The 22,345-nt window shown below is 57.4% G+C and overlaps 2 protein-coding genes across 2 annotated transcripts in view; both read left to right on the top strand.

Annotated features, from left to right (window-relative positions):
• Positions 1 to 1,757: 1,757 nt before the first annotated feature.
• On the top strand, positions 1,758 to 21,711 carry E2F4 (E2F transcription factor 4). Its single transcript, XM_073307265.1, has 10 exons — positions 1,758 to 1,982; positions 7,937 to 8,046; positions 8,814 to 8,975; positions 9,716 to 9,759; positions 12,427 to 12,488; positions 12,797 to 13,079; positions 13,744 to 13,935; positions 16,262 to 16,309; positions 19,175 to 19,219; positions 19,700 to 21,711. The coding sequence occupies exons 1-10, from the start codon at positions 1,857 to 1,859 to the stop codon at positions 19,813 to 19,815; spliced, it is 1,188 nt and encodes a 395-aa protein (XP_073163366.1). The 5' UTR covers positions 1,758 to 1,856; the 3' UTR covers positions 19,816 to 21,711.
• ELMO3 (engulfment and cell motility 3) overlaps positions 13,913 to 22,345 on the top strand; it is a 32,302-nt gene continuing 23,869 nt past the window's right edge. The window contains exons 1-2 of the mRNA XM_073307263.1: positions 13,913 to 13,935; positions 16,262 to 16,309. The gene's annotated coding sequence lies outside the window, so the exon portion shown is untranslated. The remainder of the gene's footprint in view (positions 13,936 to 16,261; positions 16,310 to 22,345) is intronic.

Below are 22,345 nucleotides of genomic sequence, written 5' to 3' on the forward strand. Positions count from 1 at the left end.
GGGCTGGGCGGGTTTCGGGGGGCGGCAGTGGGAAAGGGCGGCGGTTACCCGCCGGGGGGGGGGGGCTGGGCGGGTTTCGGGGGGGGCAGTGGGAAAGGGCGGCGGTTACCCGCCGTGGGCGGGGGGGCTGGGCGGGTTTTCGCGGGGGGCAGTGGGAAAGGGCGGCGGTTACCCGCCGGGGGGGGGCAGTGGGAAAGGGCGGCGGTTACCCGCCGGGGGGGGGCTGGGCGGGTTTCGGGGGGGGGCAGTGGGAAAGGGCGGCGGTTACCCGCCGTGGGCGGGGGGGGCTGGGCGGGTTTTCGCGGGGGGCAGTGGGAAAGGGCGGCGGTTACCCGCCGGGGGGGGGCTGGGCGGGTTTCGGGGGGGGGCAGTGGGAAAGGGCGGCGGTTACCCGCCGGGAGGGGGGCTGGGCGGGTTTCGGGGGGGGGCAGTGGGAAAGGGCGGCGGTTACCCGCCGTGGGCGGGGGAGCTGGGCGGGTTTCGGGGGGGGGCAGTGGGAAAGGGCGGCGGTTACCCGCCGTGGGCGGGGGAGCTGGGCGGGTTTCGGGGGGGGGGCAGTGGGAAAGGGCGGCGGTTACCCGCCGTGGGCGGGGGGGCTGGGCGGGTTTCGGGGGGGGGCAGTGGGAAAGGGCGGCGGTTACCCGCCGTGGGCGGGGGGGCTGGGCGGGTTTCGGGGGGGGCAGTGGGAAAGGGCGGCGGTTACCCGCCGGGGGGGGCTGGGCGGGTTTCGGGGGGGGGGCAGTGGGAAAGGGCGGCGGTTACCCGCCGGGGGGGGGGGCTGGGCGGGTTGCGGGGGGGGGCAGTGGGAAAGGGCGGCGGTTACCCGCCGGGGGGGGGCTGGGCGGGTTGCGGGGGGGGGCAGTGGGAAAGGGCGGCGGTTACCCGCCGGGGGGGGGGCTGGGCGGGTTGCGGGGGGGGGCAGTGGGAAAGGGCGGCGGTTACCCGCCGGGGGGGGGGCTGGGCGGGTTGCGGGGGGGGGCAGTGGGAAAGGGCGGCGGTTACCCGCCGGGGGGGGGGGCTGGGCGGGTTGCGGGGGGGGGGCAGTGGGAAAGGGCGGCGGTTACCCGCCGGGGGGGGGGGCTGGGCGGGTTGCGGGGGGGGGCAGTGGGAAAGGGCGGCGGTTACCCGCCGGGGGGGGGGCTGGGCGGGTTTCGGGGGGGGCAGTGGGAAAGGGCGGCGGTTACCCGCCGGGGGGGGGCTGGGCGGGTTTCGGGGGGGGCAGTGGGAAAGGGCGGCGGTTACCCGCCGGGGGGGGGGCTGGGCGGGTTGCGGGGGGGGGCAGTGGGAAAGGGCGGCGGTTACCCGCCGGGGGGGGGGCTGGGCGGGTTGCGGGGGGGGGCAGTGGGAAAGGGCGGCGGTTACCCGCCGTGGGCGGGGGGGCTGGGCGGGTTTCGGGGGGGGCAGTGGGAAAGGGCGGCGGTTACCCGCCGTCGGCGGGGGGGCTGGGCGGGTTTCGCGGGGGGGGGGCCGAGCCGGAGTGAAGCGCGGGGTGCGGGGGACAATCAGCCTCCTGAGGGGGCGGAACGGCCGAGAGCCGCGGGGCCGGGGCCGGGGCCGACCCGTCCCCACGCGGGCTCCGCACAAGGCCCGGCGCAGCCGGGGGGGGGGCTCCCCCGGCCCCGGGCTTCAGGCCGAGGGCGGGTCCCCGCGCGGCGCGACGCGCCCCCCGCAGCGCGAGCCTCGGGCCCTCGCCATGGCAACGGGCCAGGCCCCGCGCGCGCGCGCCCAGGCCCCGCCCCCCGGGCCCCGCCCCGCCGCGCCTCCGGCGACGGGGCTTTTCCGGAGGCTTCCCGGCGTGCCCCGCGGGCGGAAGCGGAAGCGGCGGGCGGACCGGAGGAGCCGGCGCGGGGAGGCAGATGGCGGAGTCTGGGCCCCAGCCCCCGGGGGCCCCGAGCCGGCACGAGAAGAGCCTGGGGCTGCTCACCACCAAGTTCGTGTCACTGCTGCAGGAGGCCAAGGACGGCGTGTTGGACCTCAAGCTGGTGCGGGGGGGCTGTCCGGGGGGGAGGCTGTCCTGGGGGCGTCGGGGGGAGGGGAGAGCACGAGGGGGGAGGCTGTCCTGGGGGGGGGTCGGGGAGAGCACGGGGGGGGAGGCTGTCCTGGGGGGGGTCGGAGGGGAGGCTGAGAGCACGGGGGGGGGAGGCTGTCCTGGGAGGGTCGGAGGGGGGGAGGGGAGAGCACGAGGGGGGAGGCTGTCCTGGGGGGAGGGGAGAGCACGGGGGGGGTAGGCTGTCCTGGGGGGGGTCGGAGGGGAGGCTGAGAGCATGGGGGGGGAGGCTGTCCTGGGGGGGGTCGGAGGGGAGGCTGAGAGCATGGGGGGGGAGGCTGTCCTGGGGGGGTCGGAGGGGGTGGAGGGGAGAGCACGAGGGGGGAGGCTGTCCTGGGGGGGTCGGAGGGGGGGGAGGGGAGAGCACGAGGGGGGAGGGGAGAGCACGAGGGGGGAGGCTGTCCTGGGGGGGTCGGAGGGAGGGAGGGGAGAGCACGAGGGGGGAGGCTGTCCTGGGGGTGTCGGAGGGGGTGGAGGGGAGAGCACGAAGGGGGAGGGGAGAGCACGAGGGGGGAGGCTGTCCTGGGGGGGGTCGGAGGGGAGGCTGAGAGCACGAGGGGGGAGGCTGTCCTGGGGGGGGTCGGAGGGGAGGCTGAGAGCATGGGGGGGAGGCTGTCCTGGGGGGGGTCGGAGGGGAGGCTGAGAGCATGGGGGGGGAGGCTGTCCTGGGGGGGTCGGAGGGGAGGCTGAGAGCACGGGGGGGGGAGGCTGTCCTGGGGGGGTCGGAGGGGGGGGGAGGGGAGAGCACGAGGGGGGAGGCTGTCCTGGGGGGGTCGGAGGGGGGGGAGGGGAGAGCACGAGGGGGGAGGCTGTCCTGGGGGGGGTCGGGGGGGAGGGGAGAGCACGAGGGGGGAGGCTGTCCTGGGGGGGGTCGGAGGGGAGGCTGAGAGCACGAGGGGGGAGGCTGTCCTGGGGGGAGGGGAGAGCACGGGGGGGGTAGGCTGTCCTGGGGGGGGTCGGAGGGGAGGCTGAGAGCATGGGGGGGGAGGCTGTCCTGGGGGGGGTCGGAGGGGAGGCTGAGAGCATGGGGGGGGAGGCTGTCCTGGGGGGGGTCGGAGGGGAGGCTGAGAGCACGAGGGGGGAGGCTGTCCTGGGGGGGTCGGAGGGGGGGGAGGGGAGAGCACTAGGGGGGAGGGGAGAGCACGAGGGGGGAGGCTGTCCTGGGGGGGTCGGAGGGAGGGAGGGGAGAGCACGAGGGGGGAGGCTGTCCTGGGGGTGTCGGAGGGGGTGGAGGGGAGAGCACGAAGGGGGAGGGGAGAGCATGAGGGGGGAGGCTGTCCTGGGGGTGTCGGAGGGGGTGGAGGGGAGAGCACGAGGGGGGAGGGGAGAGCATGAGGGGGGAGGCTGTCCTGGAGGGGGGGGAGGGGAGAGCACGAGGGGGGAGGCTGTCCTGGAGGGGGGGAGGGGAGAGCACGAGGGGGGAGGCTGTCCTGGGGGGGTTGGAGGGGGGGGAGGGGAGAGCACGAGGGGGGAGGCTGTCCTGGGAGGGGGTCGGAGGGGAGAGGAGAGCATGAGGGGGGGGAGGCTGTCCTGGGGGGGTCGGAGGGGAGGAGAGAGCACGGGGTGGGGGGAGGCTGTCCTGGAGGGGGTCGGAGGGGTGGGGAGGGGAGAGCACGGGGTGGGGGGAGGCTGTCCTGGGGGGGGGTCGGAGGGGAGGCTGAGAGCACGGGGGGGGGAGGCTGTCCTGGGGGGGGGTCGGAGGGGAGGCTGTCCTGGGGGGGGTCGGAGGGGAGAACACGGGGGGGGGAGGCTGTCCTGGGGGGGGTCGGAGGGGAGGCTGAGAGCATGGGGAGGGGAGCCTGTCCTGGGGGGGGGTCGGAGGGGAGAGCATGGCGGGGGCCGTAGGGGAGGGAGGGCAACAGGGGAGGGGGCTATCCTGGGGGCGCGAGAGGAGAGCGGGGGTGAGAGGGGAGGGGGCTGCAGGGGATAGGGTAGCTATTTATGACAAGGTAGGGGTATCCATGGGAGGGCATTCAGAGGGGGCAGGAGGATATCTGTCCATCGCCAGGCAGGGGGTATCTGTCCATGGGAGGTTGCAGAGGCGCCGGGGGTATCTGTAGGGTGTGAAGTGGTTACTGTGGGTGCTGCGTAGGGCCCAAGCTGTTGTGAGGCCAGGCTGAGATGTGCCCTGTGTTTCCCCTGTTTGGTGCCCTTGGGTGCTAGGACTGGAAGGATGTGCATTGGGGGAAGTAGTGATTAGTGCCATGGGGCTGGGTGCAGGGTTGTGGGGAGAGGGGAGGGGTGCAGGGCCTGGGTGGAGCCCTTGGTATCTGCCATATTTCTAGGGAGTAAGTGTTATAAATATATTTGTTTCCCTATCATAAATGCATTGTGACGCAATGTGAAAGGAGTTGCCCCCATCCTTGCAAAAGAGCCAAAACCCTGCCCCAGGAAAACTCTTCCAATGTGCCCTGAAGGCCAACACACCTGATCTGTGTTGCTCTGACAGGGAAGCAATTTCCAGAGTGAAGGGTTATAGAATATCAGGGTTGGAAGGGACCTTAGGAGGTCATCTAGTCCCACCCCCTGCTCAAAGCAGGACCAATCCCCAACTAAATCATCCCAGCCAGGGCTTTGTCAAGCCTGACTGTGAAAACCGCACTGAGAGTCCCATCACCAGAGCGTAATATCCCGGATCAAATCCAGGACCTGCCAGCCCTAGCACAGCAGCTTGTCTCAGGTTGCAACGCAGAGAGAAACATCACTAAATTAAGCAGGACCCCAACCTGAAAGGGATACATCGACCAAAATCCACCTCTTGCGTTGTATCCGTGACCTGACAGGAAACCAGTGCAATGTGCAGGGCGCAGGGAAAGCGCCGCTAAGCAAGCGGGAATGCAGTTCTCCACTAGCTGAAGTTTCCAAATGATCTTTACGGCTAGCCCCTGGTAGAGCACTCTGCCTCCTCCAGACTGGAGGTGATAAAGGTCTGGATGCTTGGGGAGGTGAGGAGCAGAGAGGAAATCAGACCATTTCTGGCTGAAGCTCCGGAGATTGCATGTAAGTGATGAGATGAACATGCGTTTTTTCACCTCCGTGACACCAAGCTGCATGTTTATGCATCACAGAAGCACACTGCACAGTCTGTCCCCAAAGCTATCTCACCCCACCGTATCCTAGATCACTAACATGCATCTTGCAGCACCCTGGTGAGCAGCCTTTTCAACATACACAATTTTGGGGGGCAGAGAGGGAGATTCAATAGGGAAAAAGTTGCTTTGGATAAATGGAAGCTCAGGATGGGGCCTGGAGAGGGGAGGTAGAACGGGGCGGGTGATTGGAGCGGGTTAAGCTGAATGTCCTTTCATGGTGCTTGGCTGCAGCCTGCCTTCGCAGCCTCCTGAACATCCTCTACCCCTGGGAGCTGCTGCTTATCATGTTGGTGTGTATGTATGTGGGGGGTGGGGAGGATTGGGGTGCTGAAGTGGCATTTGGAGTGGGCATCTGCCTCCCAGAACCGTTGGCACCTATGAGAGGTGATCGACATCCCCCAGGTCAGTAGAGGTGACATCATTTACCTCAGGTGGTGGCCATGGGGAGAAGCACCCAGCAGTGTCACTGTCCAGAGAACTAAGACAGTGGAATGCTCACTCTTCAGAACTGGGTCTCTCTCTGGGTAGAGGCACTCTAGGCAGCTGGATGAATCTCCCTGGGATCCGCGGCATTGCAGGTGCTGCTCTAGGCAGCAGGCATGGATGTAGGCATCCACCTGGGAGCCCAGGGAGGGATGACTGAAAACAGGAGGCTTAATAGATCTGGGAAGGGCTGTGGCCCCCTGGCTGAATTGCTGATAGAAGGAAGCACTTTTGCGTCCAGGCGTGGCTAGGATGCAGCAGAACTCCTCTCAAGCTTTGGTCAGATGTGGGTTTTGTTTTTTTTTCTGGAAAATGCTGATTTGTCAAAAGCGAAACTTTTCACAGAACCTGTCTGTTTTGAGGAAACTTTTCAGGCAGGTTTTTCAGAACTGGAATGGGCTGTCTGGTCCGAGAGAGGGACCTCAGCGTAGCCAAAACATGGTGGTTAGGACTGAGGTGAATGACCGAACCACTGGGCTATAGAGTCATTCTCTTTCTTTGGTCCAGTGAATATTGCATTGTTGAGGCCGGAAGGGACCACTAGATCATTTCATCTGAGCCCTGTATAGCACAGGCCACCATGCCACGCAGCACAAAATGGAACAGCTTCAACAGATCCTCTCTGCTGCTTTACCCTTCTGTCATGTTTGGATCTTACTCTCACCGAGGCTCCACTCATGGGCAGATAGTGGGTAGTCCAAGTGCTTGTACAGTCTGGGTCCAATGAATCAGAGATGCAAAGTGACCTGACTTCTGTATCCTGCCATCAAATACAGCCCAAAGGCTGTCACTCTCTCCCCAGAATTGTGTGGTACCTCCATCAGGGGTCCCTTGAGTCAGATCAACAATTACTTTCTGTCCTGGGAGGGAAAACAGAGCTAGGCAAACAGCCATATCTACCTCTGCTGTGGCCTGCAGAGGAGTCATCTGTGCCTTGTACTTTGTGGTATTGAAGGTAGTTTATGGGTAGAGAATTAGCATTGGCTTTATCCTTGTCCACTGGAGATCTTTGCTCAGAGTAAGCAACACAGTCTCCATGTCATACCCAGTACCTAAACCTAGGTCTTGTCTACACATGAAAGTTCCACCAGTGCAACATGCATCAGTGGAGTTACACCCATATATATCACACCAGATGTATGTGTTCACACTGTTGACCTCTGTCTGGCTTCAGGCATATGCAGGAGGTGACCAAAGATGTTTATATTCTGTAAGAAAAGTGGTGTGTGTTTGCTTCAGAAATAGTTGTCAAATGGGACTCAGGTATGTCAACATCATTGGAACAGATGAGTGGCTTCTGGAGCACTACTGTGTAGAAAGGTAGTCAGACATGTCTGTTCTGCAATATCCAGTGCAGTGTGGCGCTGGGTTTGTTAATACAGGCGTGATGTGTCCACACTGGCCCAGCACTGATGTAATACCCACTTATGTGGGATGGGAGCTGGAGTAGATTCCCTTAACAGGTGTCAAGGGACTCATTGTGTCTTAATGTGCTGCAGTTCCTGCCAACTGAAGGACAGTTCCACCAGTGGAACCTTCTTGTGTGGACACTGGGCCCTACATCCAAGAGAGTCAAGGAAATCAGAGAACTTTGGGTAGCACAAGAGCTGCCTCATCACAGCCTCCCTAATCTGCCTAAAAAAAGAATAGAGCCGGGGCTGAAATTTTGAGGGCCAAGGGGGTGGCTTTTTGTGCATGGGCTGAACAATGCCCATTTGAGAGATGCTGGCAGCTCACCTGAGGGAGGTGGTGACACTTTCCACCCAGTGGCATGGAAGTCAGGTGGAAAAGGCCTGTGGGACTATCCAGCCCATCTCCCTGACCGTGCAGAACTGTTGCCTTTAGTAGACCCAGTTTCTTCTCTCTCCCCGACACCTCCCCATTCCGTTCCTTCTTACCCTCTGGATTTGATCAGTCAAGGGAGCATGCATCCAGTTTGCAGGTCGCCACACAAAGCTTCTCGAGAACATCTAGCTCCAGATGGATGTAACATGTATTCCCCTCCCTCCCAACATGGTCTTGTCATGGAGATGAGCAATCCACACACAATCCAAAGGAGGTGGCTGGGTTTGGTCTGTGATGGATGGGGTGTTAGTTGGATGAGCAGTTGGCTTGTGGGGCAGATAGTTTTGATGTCCCTGGGAACAGTGTCTGATTTGTAATTTGAGAAGTGGGGGGGGGGGGGGGGCACAAAGGAGACGCTGTTGGAAGCAGCAGGGTCTGATCTGTAATTGGGGTGATGTGATGTCTGTGTCCATGGGGGCAGAGCGGAATTGGGAATTTCTGGAGTCAGCTGTCAGTCTCTAATCCCCAGGCAGCGGATACCTTGGCAGTGCGGCAGAAACGGCGAATCTACGACATCACAAATGTTCTGGAGGGCATTGGGCTGATCGAGAAGAAATCCAAGAACAGTATCCAGTGGAAGTGAGTGACTGAGATACTCTGAGCAGTGTGGGAGGATTCTGGGAGAAGGGCTCCTCTCAATGCTCCTCTCACTTTGAGGCCTTGCCCATATTCTGCTCCCCATGTTTTCCCCCTCTGAAACTTCCCACCCTTGCTACCCCGGCGCAGCTCCATCTGCAGCGGGAATGGTGGCAGAGGTAGCAGAACCGCGGCTTCAAGGCTCTGTTGGCATTCTGAGGGCAGTGTCTGCCAGCTGGTTGGTGCTAGCACTCCCCTAGCTAAGCCGTGCCAATAGCGGCTGTGGGGAATTTGAGGGGACGATGCTAGTGTAGACATGGGCTGGGAGCCATTTCTCCAGCGGCTGACGTATGTAGCTGTTGCTTCGGGTGCATGCTAGCTGCTTGCAGGGGCTTTGACCAGAACAGATGCCTCCAACCCTTACCCTGGTATTGAGAGAGGAAGGGTTCTGCCCCCAGTACGAGGGTAGGCTTTGACCCTCTTATACTGGAAGGAGGCTTTGGGGGGAGATGGGAGATCTGGGGCCTCTGACCCTGGTGTACTATGGGAGAAGGTAAGGGGAGCTAGGGGCTCTAGCTGTGGTGCTCAAGAATGGGTTTTGCACTGCTGGGAGCTGGTGAGGTGTGGAAGAGCTGGGCTCCAACCTCTGTGTGTCAGGAGAGGGCTGGGAGTGGCTCCTCTTTCCAAGGCGGTGCAGTCAGTGCCCTCTGCAAATTTTATTTTCTCCATTAATGGGGCTGGGCCACTCATTCCTTTCTCTCTCTGCACAGAGGGGTGGGCCCGGGCTGTAACACCCGCGAGATAGCCCACAAACTCATTGAGCTGAAGGCAGAGATAGAGGACCTGGAGCAGCGTGAACAGGAGCTGGAGCAGCAGAAGATGTGGGTCCAGCAGAGCATCAAAAACGTCACAGAAGATGTACAGAACAGCAGATATCCTTTCAGCACCCCCAGCTCCTGGTTCGGTTCCTACTGCTCTCTCTTCTACCGCTGGGCCTGAAGGGGCAGTTGCCTCTCCTTCCAGTACTAATAAGCTTACATTTCTATAGCGCCTTTTCTCATCAAATCCTGCAAAGCATTGCACAAATGTAACTTGCACAGCACCTAGCACAATGAGCTCCTGGGAGCATGCTCATACAAATAGTTAATAATAATAGCCAGCCCTGAATGCATCCACATCTGGGGTGGCACAGAGCAGCTGATTAACAGCGTGCTGTAACATGACCCAGCAGTATACAACAGCAAGTAAAGCAAACTATCCATGTGCCACTGCAGGGACTGTTTGGGGAGGCAGGTGTAATCAGCTGGGTTGGAATTTCCCCGGGACCACTGGGGACTGCTCCACCTTTGGGGAAGGTGTGTTGGCATGTTTAGAGATCATTTCACCCAAAAGACCCCGCTTCTGGCCCTGTGGTGTCCCTGAGCACCATGTTAAGGCATCGCTTCAGTCCAGACTCAGGACAGAAGTGCCTCTTTCCGAGTCTTCGGTGCTACGTTCTCAGGCATGTAGCTGCTCTGGCAGGTTTCCTCTCTGAGCGCTAGCCCTGCAGCAGGTAGGCCTCCCCTCCAGACCACTTCAGAGGCTCTGGTGCGGGCATTTAGCTGCTTCTAGGAATTCCATTGTCTGCGTGCAGGAAGGAGACGCTACACCTTTTCTCCTTAACCACAAGAACGTTGGCCTATGTGACGCACGAAGATATCTGCAAGTGCTTCACAGGTGAGGAGATGGTGCCGGGTCCCTGCCTGATCTCCCATGGCCTGAGGCAGCAGACCTACCTGGCTGTCCCAGCTGTGCTCCCCCATTTCCCAGCAGGGAGATGACAGTAGATCCTAGCTGGTCCCCAAGATGTGCTGTCTGTGTCCTCCGTGAAGAGACAGTCCTGCGTCGTCTCCCACAATCCTAGGGATCAGCTGCCACTAAATTCAAGCTGTATCATTACAGTCAGAGGAGTCCTATCTGGGAATGGGACTGTTCTGTGCAAGGGGTAGACCATAGAATTCCCTAGAGCACACTTGTAGTAGGGGGCTGTCTGTTCTGTCCCTTTGTATTTGGGGCCATGTTATCCTATGGGGCAAGTTTTTAATTGCAGGATTTCAGCTTTCCTTGACAGGTCATCCCTTCCAAGGGAAGCTGTAGCAGAACCCTCCCCAGGGCTGAGATGTGCTGCTTGCCAGCTGGAGGCCTTTGCATATGACTGAGAAGAGCCAGCATTCCTTTTTCTTTGCCTCATTTGTACAAATAAATGCCTTTGTTTCAAAGGCCCTGGTAGATCCAAGGCCTTACATGATTTCGCCTCCCCCTGACTGCTTGCTCCTATTTCTTTCAGCACTCCTCCCAATCCTCTTTCCTTAGTGCACCTTCCGTTGTCCTCTTTCTCTCTTGACTCTCTGCCTGACTTCATGTTGCTTCCTGGGCTTGCAACAGTTTCTCTATGTAGTCACCAAGATCTTTCTCTCTTCTCCTCAAGAGCCACCTCCTTCCAAGAATCTTCTCTTGTTTTCCTTCCAGTAACTTGTGCACAGCAATCCTTGGCTTTCCTGCTGTGCTGTGTCTGATCTCTGACTCCTTGGGACAGGGATTGTGTAAAGCACCAGGAAAATGCATGGCACCAAATACCTTGTAATCGCATGGGAGGATCTGATGGAACAGAAGTAGACAAATGTTGTGTGGTAGCCATTATGTGTGGGAAGCAATTGAGATGCAAAAGCCCAAGTCTAAAAGAGTTCAGAGATTGCTTGTCACTCCTGCTCTTCAGGACAGATTTACATCTGAAGCCAAAACTTACTCTACAATGTGAAGGCCTTGCAGCTGGACTCACGGTCACTGATTTGTCTTTTTGGGAGCGGATCTGAATTATCCGGCTGTTTTAAAACAGACATCTCAGCCTGTCTCCTCGTGGTATTACAGGGTGATCCCAGCTGGCCTCCAGGGGGTGAAGCTGATCTCTGTGTAGCCAGAAAACATACCTTAGGTAGGATACCTGACTCTCCACTCTTGGTGATCTTTGGAAAGCTGTTTTGCTGGATCTCTTGTATCACAGCCTTGTACTTCAGGCTGAATTCCAACTTCCATTCCACCTTGCCCCCTTTCCTCAGTAAATACCTTGTGGGCTGAAATTTCCCATGTTTGGCCCTATCCCAAATGTGAATTTATTTAGATAAACGGAATGAAAATAGGTTGCTCTGTTTCTTAGACTGAGTGGCAAAAATACCTATTTACCTTATGTCGCTATCTTAAAGTTTTTACTCAAAACTTGAAAAAGATGAAGACACAAACATCAGACTTGGCTTGTTTCTTGAGATTTAAAGATCAAGGCAAATTTGAAACACGTTTCAATAGTTGTGGTAACATTACAAGTTTGGAATTTAAGCATGTACTTTAGGACTCTTCTGTCCATGTTTTAATCTGTTTTAAAGATGTATTTGGTACGGATAAATTGCTGAAGATTCCCCACTTTACAAACCCCACAAGATTTGTCAATAACTTTTGTAAGCCAAGTTGCTTTGGGCCAGAGAATTTACAAGGACAGCCATTAATTACCGGGCTGAGATCAAAGAACACTGTTCTTCCTTTTTTGTGACTTTTGGGATTTTCCTCCCTTTTACCTATTTTCATTAATAAACCATGTGAAGTTAAAGGCAGAAAATGAATTCGTGCCATGGAAAGGCTGACGTGTCAGGCACACAGAGGCTGTGCTGCACCGGTAGGAGACTTCTTGTCTTGTTTTCCATGTTAAATGTAAACTCGTATGGTGTTGGTGCCAGCCAGAGCCTATTGAAGGTGTGCAGTGTAGCTAAATTAGCACTACAGAAGCAGCAGTAATGTTGGGAATTTCCTGCTTACTGGCTGCATGATATTCCACAAAGCCAATTTGTTTTCAGTTCATGTGACTAGGTGCACATCTTTGGAAAGAAAGGTGTTAAATGTCTAAGATTCTGCAAGGCAGTGGCATTCCCAGCTCAGCACACGCTGGGTATGGGCCCCGACTGCTCCTTTTTTGGTATCCCTTTCTTGCTAACTTCAATAACTAACATAAACTTTGACCTGAACTTGTCTGTTTCTGGGGTCACTCCCTGCAGCAGGTCTCTATCCTTGCCCCAGCTCCCTTTTCCTCAGGAGACACTCAAACCCTCCTTTCTTGCTACCAGAGTCCTAGTACTCAACACAAGAGCGAGCCAGCAAAAGTGTTTCCCCGGGGCCATGTGTTGGGCCAGTAGTGCATTGTGAAGGATGGATGCTGATTCCCCAGTCAGGCAGATGGCCCAGCCCTGGTTGGTGGGAGTGCACAGGAGTTCTCCTGGGAGGGGCTGGTTGAATGACAGCCCATGCTGGGCACAGCAGCCAGAGGCATCCCTTGGAGCGCTGACCAGTTTATTTTCACAGGAGACACCCTCCTAGCAATTCGAGCCCCATCAGGCACTCGGTTGGAGGTTCCCATTCCGGAGGTGGGTGCTGTGTTTGGGGGGGGGGGGTGTTTGATCAGGCTGGGATGGAGGTGTCCTGGGTTGGCTGGAGTTACTGGAAGGATATGAGCATTGCTTGCTTGCTGTGCTGTTGGGGTAAGGAGGATCATTCCAAGTGTGCTGGAGTAAGGGTAGCTGTGGGAGGAGAGGGAGCAGCTGTCGGAGGGAGGGAGGAGCTCCTGTAGCATGCTGAGCCATTTCAGAGCACGGACCTTGCCCCGGGAAGCTTAAGTCCTGTTTGAGGACTGCTGTTAATTTTATCTGGGTACTTTGCTCCCTGATTTCCTCAGGGCCTGAATGGACAGAAGAAATATCAGATCCATCTGAAAAGCACGAGTGGTCCAATTGATGTCCTCCTCGTAAACAAAGATGCTTTGAGCTCCCCCCCTGTGGTGCTCCCTGTCCCTCCCCCTGAAGACCTCATTCAGTGCCAGCCAGTCGTGCCTGCTAAACCACAGAGGTCGCCTGTTGACCACTTCCAGGAGGCATCTGTCCCCAGCAGTACTCACCCGTCCACGCCGACACCGAGCAGCACTCAGGACCACAGCCCGGCTGCACAGAAAACGAGCCCAGGTGAGCAAGGAGTGGGATGGTGGCCGGGCGAGTGGCACGGTACCAGCTAGGAATGGGGGAGGCTTTTTAGAAGCACTTTGGAGTTCATATGGGAATGCTTCCGAACGTCCAGATACAGCTAAACGTGGATTTCCCCCCACCCCTGCCAGAGTTGTTCTCTAGTCCATTGGATCATCCCTGCTCTGCCCTATGCCTTCCACGACCAATGGGCTGCAGGCGTATATGGGAGCTGAAGTGCAATGACTAGAGCACTGAGTCAGTAAATTCCAGCCCTTACCTCCTGTTCCCTGGGCTGACTGGGGCAAGGCTGGCCGACCCCTCGCTGCAGCGACCCCTCTATCTCCCTACCAGCTTGGCTGGGAGTGTGATGGAGACAGTGCTCTCAGCCAGCAAGATGCCAGCAGGTGCTGGGGGCAGTAGGAGGGTTTGGGACAGCGAGTCTGTGAGCGCTAGGGACGCAGGCTCGTCCAGGGGGAGTGAGAACCAGACAGAAAGCCCTCTGTCTGTGGACATGCCAGTGTCTGTTGCATTTAGGCCAGGTTTGTTAACGAGGGGGCAGGCCAGGCTCCGCTCTCAAAGCTGCTGGATTTGCTGGGGGCTGTGGCTGCTGCTTTGGGGTCACGTATTCTGGAGTCCCCCTGAAATCCCTGTGTGTGTGTAACAGATTGCAGCGTTTCAGCAACAGAGTCCAAGAGCAGCAGCGACTTCGACCCTCTCAGCTCAGTGGCCACTCCAGCCAGCCAGCCGGCGGTGTTAGATACGCAGCCGCTCCAGTCATCTGCCTCGCTAGACAGCAGCTCCGTCCTGCCCAATACCTCTACCTCCTTTGAGCCAATCAAGCCAGATCCCACAGAGAGTGAGTATGGCCTTGGGCTCCTGGGGGACCCGCAGGCTGTTGGCACTGCCCAGACAGGGGCTGACCTCTGCTTTGCTTTCTGCTGAGAGGCCTCAGTCAAGCCTTGCAAGCTGGGATCTAAAGGAAGGGGCAGACAGATCCCTGCCCCATCCAAGGTAGCTGCATGCATGGTGGTGGCGAGGGTGAAAAAGCTGGCAGAGATGGCTCTCTGGTGAGACTCTGTTTACTGTCTGCGTTCTGACGCTGGTAGCAGATGATCTATGACCCGACAGGTCCCTTCTGGACCCCATCTATCCCTCCTGTTACCTGCTGGGGTGTAGGGTTCTCCCGAACAGTCCCTTTGTCCAGTTGAGTGCCTCAATCTAGAGGGGCTTTCAGCCATTCCCTTGTGACTGTTCCCTAGTCTGTTGGGAGGGTTCTCCAGGTAACTAGCCTCCCTCTTCTCTCTCCATTTCATCCCATTCCTCAAGGTTACAGTCACACGGAGTCTCTGTAGGGACATTCATCTAAGGTATTCCCACTGCTCTGCTGAGATTAACTCAGAAGCTTGCTAACCCCCTGAAAGATGCATGGGCATCACTTGGCTGTCCTGGGATGGGACCTGCTGGCTGTTTCACACAGTGCGGCAGTGTAAGCTGGAAGTGGAGCTGTATCCCTCTAGGGACTTGAGAGAAGCCGAGCTGGACTACAGCCAGGCACTGCAAACAGCCTGGCTCTGTGGAGGAGGGCTGGGGGCTCTTTACTGACAAGTGGCCCGGATGCTCGTTTCCAGAGCACAGCTCCCCTGCCGCCCTGTGGGGGCGCTGGAGTCACCCCGGGCGTGGAGCTCCTGTGCTGAATCGCTAGCCCTTAGAAACTCCACAGGCTGAGCCGGAAGGGTTTGAAGAGGAAAGAAGAGGGTGTGGCAGGGGAGGCGGCCCATGCTGTTGTGCCTGAAGCAGGCTGAGAGGAGGCGATGGGGAGCCGGGAGAGGAGGGGTGAGAGTCTCCACCGCTTCCATTGATGGGGCTGGTCAGGAGAGACAGGCCATTGCACAGACCCCACCGTCGCCAGTCCTCCGCCCCTGTAGCTCTGGTATTCCAGGCTGTGGCCAGAGGGGGTGCGGGGGCCAGTTGCGAGGGTGCTTGCCTGGGACTCCTGGGGTCTGGGTTCAGTTCCCTGCTACGCTAAAAACCGCGTGTGTGACCCTGAGCCAGTCACTCAGCCTCAGTTCCCACACCTGTATGATGTGCGTGATAGCTCGGCCCTACTGCGCTGGGGTTGGACACGTTCGTTAAAGAATGCGAGGGGCTCAGGGGGGCCTCGCGGAGTGGCCCATAGATAGGAAGAGCTTTGCAGAGCGCTGAGCTGCAGGAGCTCCAGAGGGACCAAGGGAGGGATTCCCGGGGTTGGGGTCACACCATGTGACCTGATGGCTCCGCAAACCACAGGTGTGGGAGCTCCTCAAGGTTTAGGCCTTGCTGACTGGGTTTGTGGTGTGTGCAGGTGGCTGTGGTGAAAAGCATCAGACAGACTAGGAAATAAGGTGGAAGGAGGGCCAGGGTTGGAGAGCAGTATAACAAGGAAGAATGGGGAGACTGAGATAAGGAATGGGTCCAGTGTCTGGCTGTGGAATAGTCTCCAGGGAGCTGCTTGGTTTGCTGAAGGCCAGGCTGGACAGAGCACTAGGTGAGCAGAACTCTGTGTGCTCCTCCTCCCTTTGACATAGACTTGTGCTCCCGAAGCTGAGCTGATGTTCAGGGGGGAAAACATGTCTTGCCCTCCTGGTTGTGAAGGGAGCCTTGAAAACATGACCCAGGTGTCACTGCTGCAGTTTTGTGTTCACGAGTCTGCATACAGCCTGGAACAACCACTCCGAGAGTAGTAAACCTTCAGCTTTTTAGTGTAAATGAAGCTGCTGCAGGGAATGCAGGGCTCCTGGTGCCCACTTTAGGTTCAGCTTGCCATGTTGTCTGGCATTGTCACTGTATGGGAGCAAGCTGTCCAGGCAGGCAGGGGGGCTAGCTCTTATGGGTCACTTCCTCTCTCGTTTCTCTGAGTCTGGGACCCTCCCTCTACAGAGCCCCTGTTTCCTAGCAGGGGGTGGTGTTCTCCTCCAGGGATGTGGGTTGGTGGTTGCCTGGATGTGTCACGCCCAGTCATGGGAACTCGGATGGATGGCAAGCAGTGTGCTGGGAGAATGCGTACTGGGAAGTGTGCTGGGCCACAATGTGGGTGATTTGGGGCAGGACTGAGGATGGGGGCCCTAGGCGGGGCTGGCGTGTGCTGTTGTATTTCAGACCTTGTATGGCACAATGCCAACCAGTTTGGTTCATTGTCTTTACAGTGCTGGAACTTCCCAAAGAACTTTCGGAGATGTTTGATCCAACACGAGGTACACTGATCCCTCCCTACCCCTGTTCCCCTCTGCCTGCCCACCTGGTGCTCAGGGCAGAAGGGCTCTGTCCTCCCTCCCTTTCTCAGCTCTCCTCTGCAGGTCCTTGGCACAAGAAGGAGGCTGTGCAGAGGAGTCCCTTCGGATTCCTCCAGGGACCTGGTTCTGTCAGGCTGATGACTAGCCGTTCCTGTTGCTGGCCCCTGCAGTCTCTGTGCTTACTGGGTGCTGAGCGACCTCTGCTGGAGGCCTCTGGGATGACAGCTGTTAATCTGTTCAGACTGCCACTGTGTATACTAGTGACCACTGCTGCCAACAAATGGTTATTGCTAGCGCGTCAGGCATGGACTAAATCTCCCCCTCGACCCCCACCCCCTTACTAACGTAAGATTTTGCCCTGGGCTCCCCTCCTGCCTAGGGTGACCAGACAGCAACTGTGAAAAACGGGACAGGGTGGGGGGTAATAGGCGCCTCTATTAGGAAAAAGTCCCCAAAAATGGGACTGTCCCTTTAAAAATGGGACATCTGGTCACCCTACTCCTGCCTGACCCCGTCTGATCTGTAGCGTCTGGAACAGGGTGATAAGACAGACCCTGCTGGTATTGTTGTGCACACAGGGCTCGCATATGCAAATAATCTATGGAGTGGGGGACCGGCCTAGACTAGACTCTGATCTCTGCAATCCCCCACAGGGCTTGTACTGGTGCTGCTGAAGACTGGGCATGGGGGTTTGTGGCTCTCAGCTCAGAGGCTGTCCAGTTGGCACCAGGCTTGGGTTAAAAAGCCTGGGGCCATTGGCTAATCCCCCGCAGCGCTGAGTGATGCAGCTGAAACAATAGTACCAAGGGTGGGGAACGCGAAGAAAGTCAATCTAATGTAGGCAACATTGCTGGTTCTTCTCACCGGAGCTGCTCTCCTGAGCCCCTGGCATGGTGCTTCCAAGCCTTGCTCTGCAGATGCCAGCTGGCCTGAGCACATGCCGCTGCTTTGCAGTGGTGGGGCATGATGACCAAGTGCAGCACATAGAGAGTGTCCCGCTGCCATTCGGCAGGTCACCGCACAAGAGCGGTCTCCCCGGGAAGTGCTCCACTCGCCCTCCCAGGCCTGCCGGGCGGGCTTCAGTGACATGTTGTGAGCTCCCAGGACAGATTCTGCCGGGGGCCCATGAAACCCTCTGTGCTAAATCCACATGTCCAGCACCCCTCTGTGCTTTGGGCTCCCACCACCAGAGCATGCGTGTGACACAGGTGAAATGCAACCAGGTGGTAAATCACACTGTGCCGTATGGGCCAGACAAACAGCGCCCCAGCCTGCCCTTCCTAGCCCACTGCTGGCAGATAGTCAAGCATGTGTGCTGTGCCGGTACACAGTGAGCACCATACCAGTGCCCGCAGTAGATGAGTATTCCCTGTTCTGTGCCCCAGATCCTGCAGGGAAGGTAAATGCAGCAGCGGGGGAAAGGTGCAGTTTTCATAGTCCCCATGCAGTTGACCTCAGAGGGCTGCTGGTGAGACGTCCGTAGAACAGTCTCTTTAAAACAACTGGTTTGTGCAGTGTCGAAGCATAGGGTTTGACTTGCGCAGTGACTACAGGATCCAGACAGATGGGGCCAGCAGCAAATATGCCTCCGACCCTCATTTCTCTGCGTTCTAACAGTAACATGGCCTGGGTGCTGGTTTGGTACTGAGGGCTGCACAGTTAAAGTTCCTACCCACTGGTGTGCAGAGGAAGTACAGGAGTCGTCCTGTTTTTCAGTTTATATGTGTGACTTCATAGCTTACTGTTTGGTTTTCAAACATCCCACCAAGTAAGCAGGATCTTGGTAGTGCCCGTGTTACCGGTGTTGTAGGAGACTGAACGACGCAGATTTTATTTCATTTCCCCTTTTTTAAGGAAAAGGGAAAAAATCCTGCATGGTTTTGGTTTTGCAATTCCCTCTTCACCATGCTGAATTGGCTTGGGGAGGGGCAGTGCTTCTGCGGCTGTTTGCAGACCATCTTCTGGGGAGCGGGGAAGCAACGCATCCTGGATGTGGCTTTCCAGGAGTATTGATTGTCCTAAGGGCTAGTTGGTAAAATCTCTTTTTAGGTGCACGTGGGCGCAGCTTAAATCCAAACCTGTTCATCTTTTGATGAAAGAAAAGGAGTACTTGTGGCACCTTAGAGACTAACCAATTTATTTGAGCATGAGCTTTCGTGAGCTACAGCTCACTTCATCGGATGCATACCGTGGAAACTGCAGCAGACTTTATACGTTTTGATGACTGTCTTCATTAATGGAGAGAGACAGTGATCAGACGTGTTTAAAATTGCTTAGTTTTTATTTTTAATGTCTCCCTCCCCAGTAAATCCCCTACCCCTACACATGCAAGCAAAGTCACCTGTCCTCAGTGAGGACTGCAAACTTGCCAAGTTTCAGTGGGCCAACTTTAGCCACTTTTGCTGCAGTCTCTTTTTAAAGAAGTGTTTGGAATATGGTACTGGTACTGTCCCAGACCCGGGCCAGCTGGGGGCGCTGTGGCAGGGACGAGGCCCAGACCCGGGCCAGCTGGGGGCGCCATCGCAGGGACGAGGCTCAACCCACAGTTTGTCATGCTGGAGCAGGCACAAGAATCTTGCAGGATTTTTTGGCCCATTTGATGCCTGCTGACCACCCCAGTTTCCCTCTGCCACGGAGTTAATGGCTCGAGTCCTGAGCTCCTGTTTGTCTGCTCCAGAGCTACCTGTAGTTCAGGTCTGTGATTTGGCTTCCATGATACTGGGAGGAAAGAACTTGGGGGAGGGAGGAGGGGAAGCGTATTGAGGAAAAGCAAGACTAGGCATTGCAAAGCAGAGTGTGCCCCTCACCCTGCTGTCTCCCCCCCAGAATGTATGAACTCCGAACTGCTGGAAGAGCTGATGTCATCCGAAGGTGAGTTGCTGGGTTTTGTTGCCTCTGAACTCTTTGGGGCTGGGGGAAGGGAGGGTGGCTGTCGTTTGTATAACGTTGGGCATTCAGGGGCAGCCCCGCACTGTCTTGCGCTCAGTCCCACCTCGCCTCAGGCAGAAGTACTCTTGGGACAGACTCTGCCCTCAGCTTCCTCCCCTGAGAAGGGGGGAGAGGTAGCTCAGTGGTTTGAGCATTGGCCTGCTAAACCCAGGGTTGTGAGCTCAATCCTTGAGGGGGCCATTTAGGGATCTGGGGCAAAAATTTGGGATTGGCCCTGCTTTGAGCAGGGGGTTGGACTAGATGACCTCCTGAGGTCCCTTCCAACCCTGATATTCTGCGATTCTGTGAGTGGGATGCGTGAGCTGAGGTATCCCTGTGACAGGGCTTGGAGGCTCCAATCAGGGTGGTAGGTGGGATGTCCCTAGGCTTGTGAACAGTATGACCCTGCTTTCTCTTGAACAGTATTTGCTCCCTTGCTCCGCCTCTCCCCTCCCCCTGGAGACCACGACTACATCTACAACCTGGATGAGAGCGAGGGCGTCTGCGACCTCTTCGACGTGCCTATCCTCAACCTCTGACTCCCCGGTGCAGCGGCCGGGCTGGTGAACAGACTGTCTTGTAGCTGGCTTTGGAAAGTCTCGCTCTTCGGATGCCTTCTGTGCTACTGCTGGATGAGAGTCAGAGGGGCTCTTGGCCGGACTAGAACCAAGACGTGGACTTGCGGACTGGGAGCCTCGCCGTAGCGTCTCTCTTCTGGCGTGTGCAACACGGGGTCCTCGAGTTACCTCACCCTGCTGCGTCTCTGTCTCTCCACTGGATCCTAGGCCTCTTTCGACAGGCTCCGTGTTTGAACCTTCCCCGTAAAGCTTTGCCCATGTGCCTCTCAGAGCTTCCTCCCACCCGCATGCCTTGGATTTCCTGCACTTCCAGAGGCACTTTGCATCTCCTAGGCATCAGCTGCTAGACAGCGTCGTAGTATGATGGTCAGCTCCAAGCCCAGTTAGCTGAGCCTGTCGGTGTGCGGCAGCCTTGACTCCTCTCCAAGTAGGGTGGTCACGCTTGGCTGTGAAAATTGGCCCTGTGAGCTCTGGTCCTCAGTGACTCCAGCTAGTTCATTTGACAAGTGAAAAGCAATTGGCAGCTGAGCTGAGTCATGCATTTGCGCCCCCCCCCCTCCCCCCAATTAGGCCTTGTTAGTTAAACCTCTGTGCTGATGCATGAAGAGGCTCTGTTCGCACTCCCCACCCTGGAGCTGTGCTGAGGGGCCATTTTTTCTGACATCTGGGAATCAATCTGTTCTCCCCGCCTCACACTTGAGCCTGGGTCGGTGTGGCAGGAGGCGGAGGTGGACCCATTCGGTAGCACTTTGCCATGACAAGCTGGGTCTGTTTTGCTGACGTACAGATAGCAGTGTCCTCTGAGGCAGACCAAGCATCTGCTCCAGGGCCGGGCTTGCCAGTGTGTTAGGGGTCCTTCCCCTGTGGCCCTATGCCTTTGCTTTCCCTTCCTGATCTGGTGGCAGGGTGCTACCTGGTGTGATGCTCTCTCTGTGTCTCCCCCCTCCCGCCCAGCTTTTCCTCATCGCTTGTTAATGGAAGGTCTCCTGTAACTTTTGGCAATGCGAGGTTCTCTGCCTCGCATGCCTCTCTGCCTCTGAATTTTGGTCGTTGGAATAGAAAGCCCCTCTGCAGGTGGTGCAGTCTGTCTCTGGGTTTGCACTGTTTGCCAGGCTCTACCTCCCCTGATTCTGGATTTGAGAAAATCTTCGCTTTGCACCTTTCTTGAACATCCGACTGCAGCTGCTCTCCTGCTTCTGCTGGCCGCAGAGCTGCTAACACTGGGGCTGGATCTAGAAATGCTGCTGCTCTCAGCAAACAGGCTATCCTCTAGCAGCTGTCACCACCCCCCACCCCAACGGTTGACTGCTCCCATCAGCCGCCTGGTCCCTCTGTAGGACAGAGCTGGCCCTGACTGCTGTCCAGCGAGAGGGAATGAGTCGGGAGATCCCGTGTGGAACAAGCGTTGGAAACCCTAGAGGAGCAGGCTGCGGCCAGGGAGTCTCCTTTTCTGGTTCAGCTGCCAGCAGTGAGCAGCTAGCACTGGAGAGAGAGATGAAGGTCCCAGAGGGACAACAGACCTCCAGATCCACATGCATCAGTTCCTAAACCTCTCTCCTCTTTTGCATGGGAGCTGCTTGGAACCTGGGGGGCCAGGGTATGCATTAGCCTAGACTCCATGGCCTTTGTGAGTAGCTAGAGTTCTCTCTGTACTGCCTGGCCTTGCTCTCTCCTTCAAGCTGTTGATTTCTTGCCATCAGTTAGATGATGTTTGGAAAAGATATTTAGTGAGAATTTACGGTAACAAATGAACTTGGATTCGTATATAAAGATTATTTTTATACCTTTTGCAGCAAAAGAAAATTGCCTGTAATATTTGTACAGTGTTCTCGGAGTGAATAAACTGAACCTTTCAGAGCCTCCTGTCAGCCCTTGAGCACAACCAAGCGTCGTCCAGTTGGCCATTTCTGCATTAGCCGCCCTCCGGGTTCTTTAGCAGGGTGCTGGGCTTGCTGGCTTGCACGCCTCGAGACACGATGCCCTTATGTCCGGGGGCTCCTGGTCCTGCCGCTGTTCACCAGCTGCGTCCGGTCTATAGTTGGGGTTAGTCTGAGCATTTTAGAGTTGTCAGTTTTGTTTGTGTGGACATATCCACTGGTCGGACCAAGAAATGAGTCAATCCTTGGCTGGGCTGGGGCCTGTGTCCCAGCTCGCTCCTGGAGCTCTAACCATTAGGGACAGAGGCCAGCAGGGCCATCTCTTGCGCATGTGCTCTGCCCCGCACACCTGTGCGGAGGTGCAGTCTGCTCTGTGCCTGTGGGAGCGGGGGCTCAAAAACATTCAGTTTAAGGGCATCTTATCTGGGTTTAGCATCTCCTGGCTCTTAACCAATTGAAGCTGGAGCTCACTGGCCTGCTTTATGCTGAAGAGCCCTGTACAGGTAACTAACTGGGTATGGATCCACCCTCCCTTCAGAGCTGAGAGCAGACCTTGGTCCTGGGCCATGGGGAACCTGTTCCCCCTTCCCCTGACTAGGGCTGAGTGCTGGCTA

The sequence above is a fragment of the Lepidochelys kempii genome, chromosome 12, assembly GCF_965140265.1.
Source record: "Lepidochelys kempii isolate rLepKem1 chromosome 12, rLepKem1.hap2, whole genome shotgun sequence".
Taxonomy (NCBI): domain Eukaryota; kingdom Metazoa; phylum Chordata; order Testudines; family Cheloniidae; genus Lepidochelys; species Lepidochelys kempii.

Bases quoted from the DNA above. Each gene is read 5' to 3' on its own strand.
- E2F4 (XM_073307265.1), top strand. From the start codon at position 1,857: ATGGCGGAGTCTGGGCCCCAGCCCCCGGGGGCCCCGAGCCGGCACGAG. The intron at 1,983-7,936 runs GTGCGGGGGGGC...TCTAATCCCCAG, and splicing joins GCGTGTTGGACCTCAAGCTG to GCAGCGGATACCTTGGCAGT. The intron at 19,220-19,699 runs GTGAGTTGCTGG...TCTCTTGAACAG, and splicing joins AGAGCTGATGTCATCCGAAG to TATTTGCTCCCTTGCTCCGC.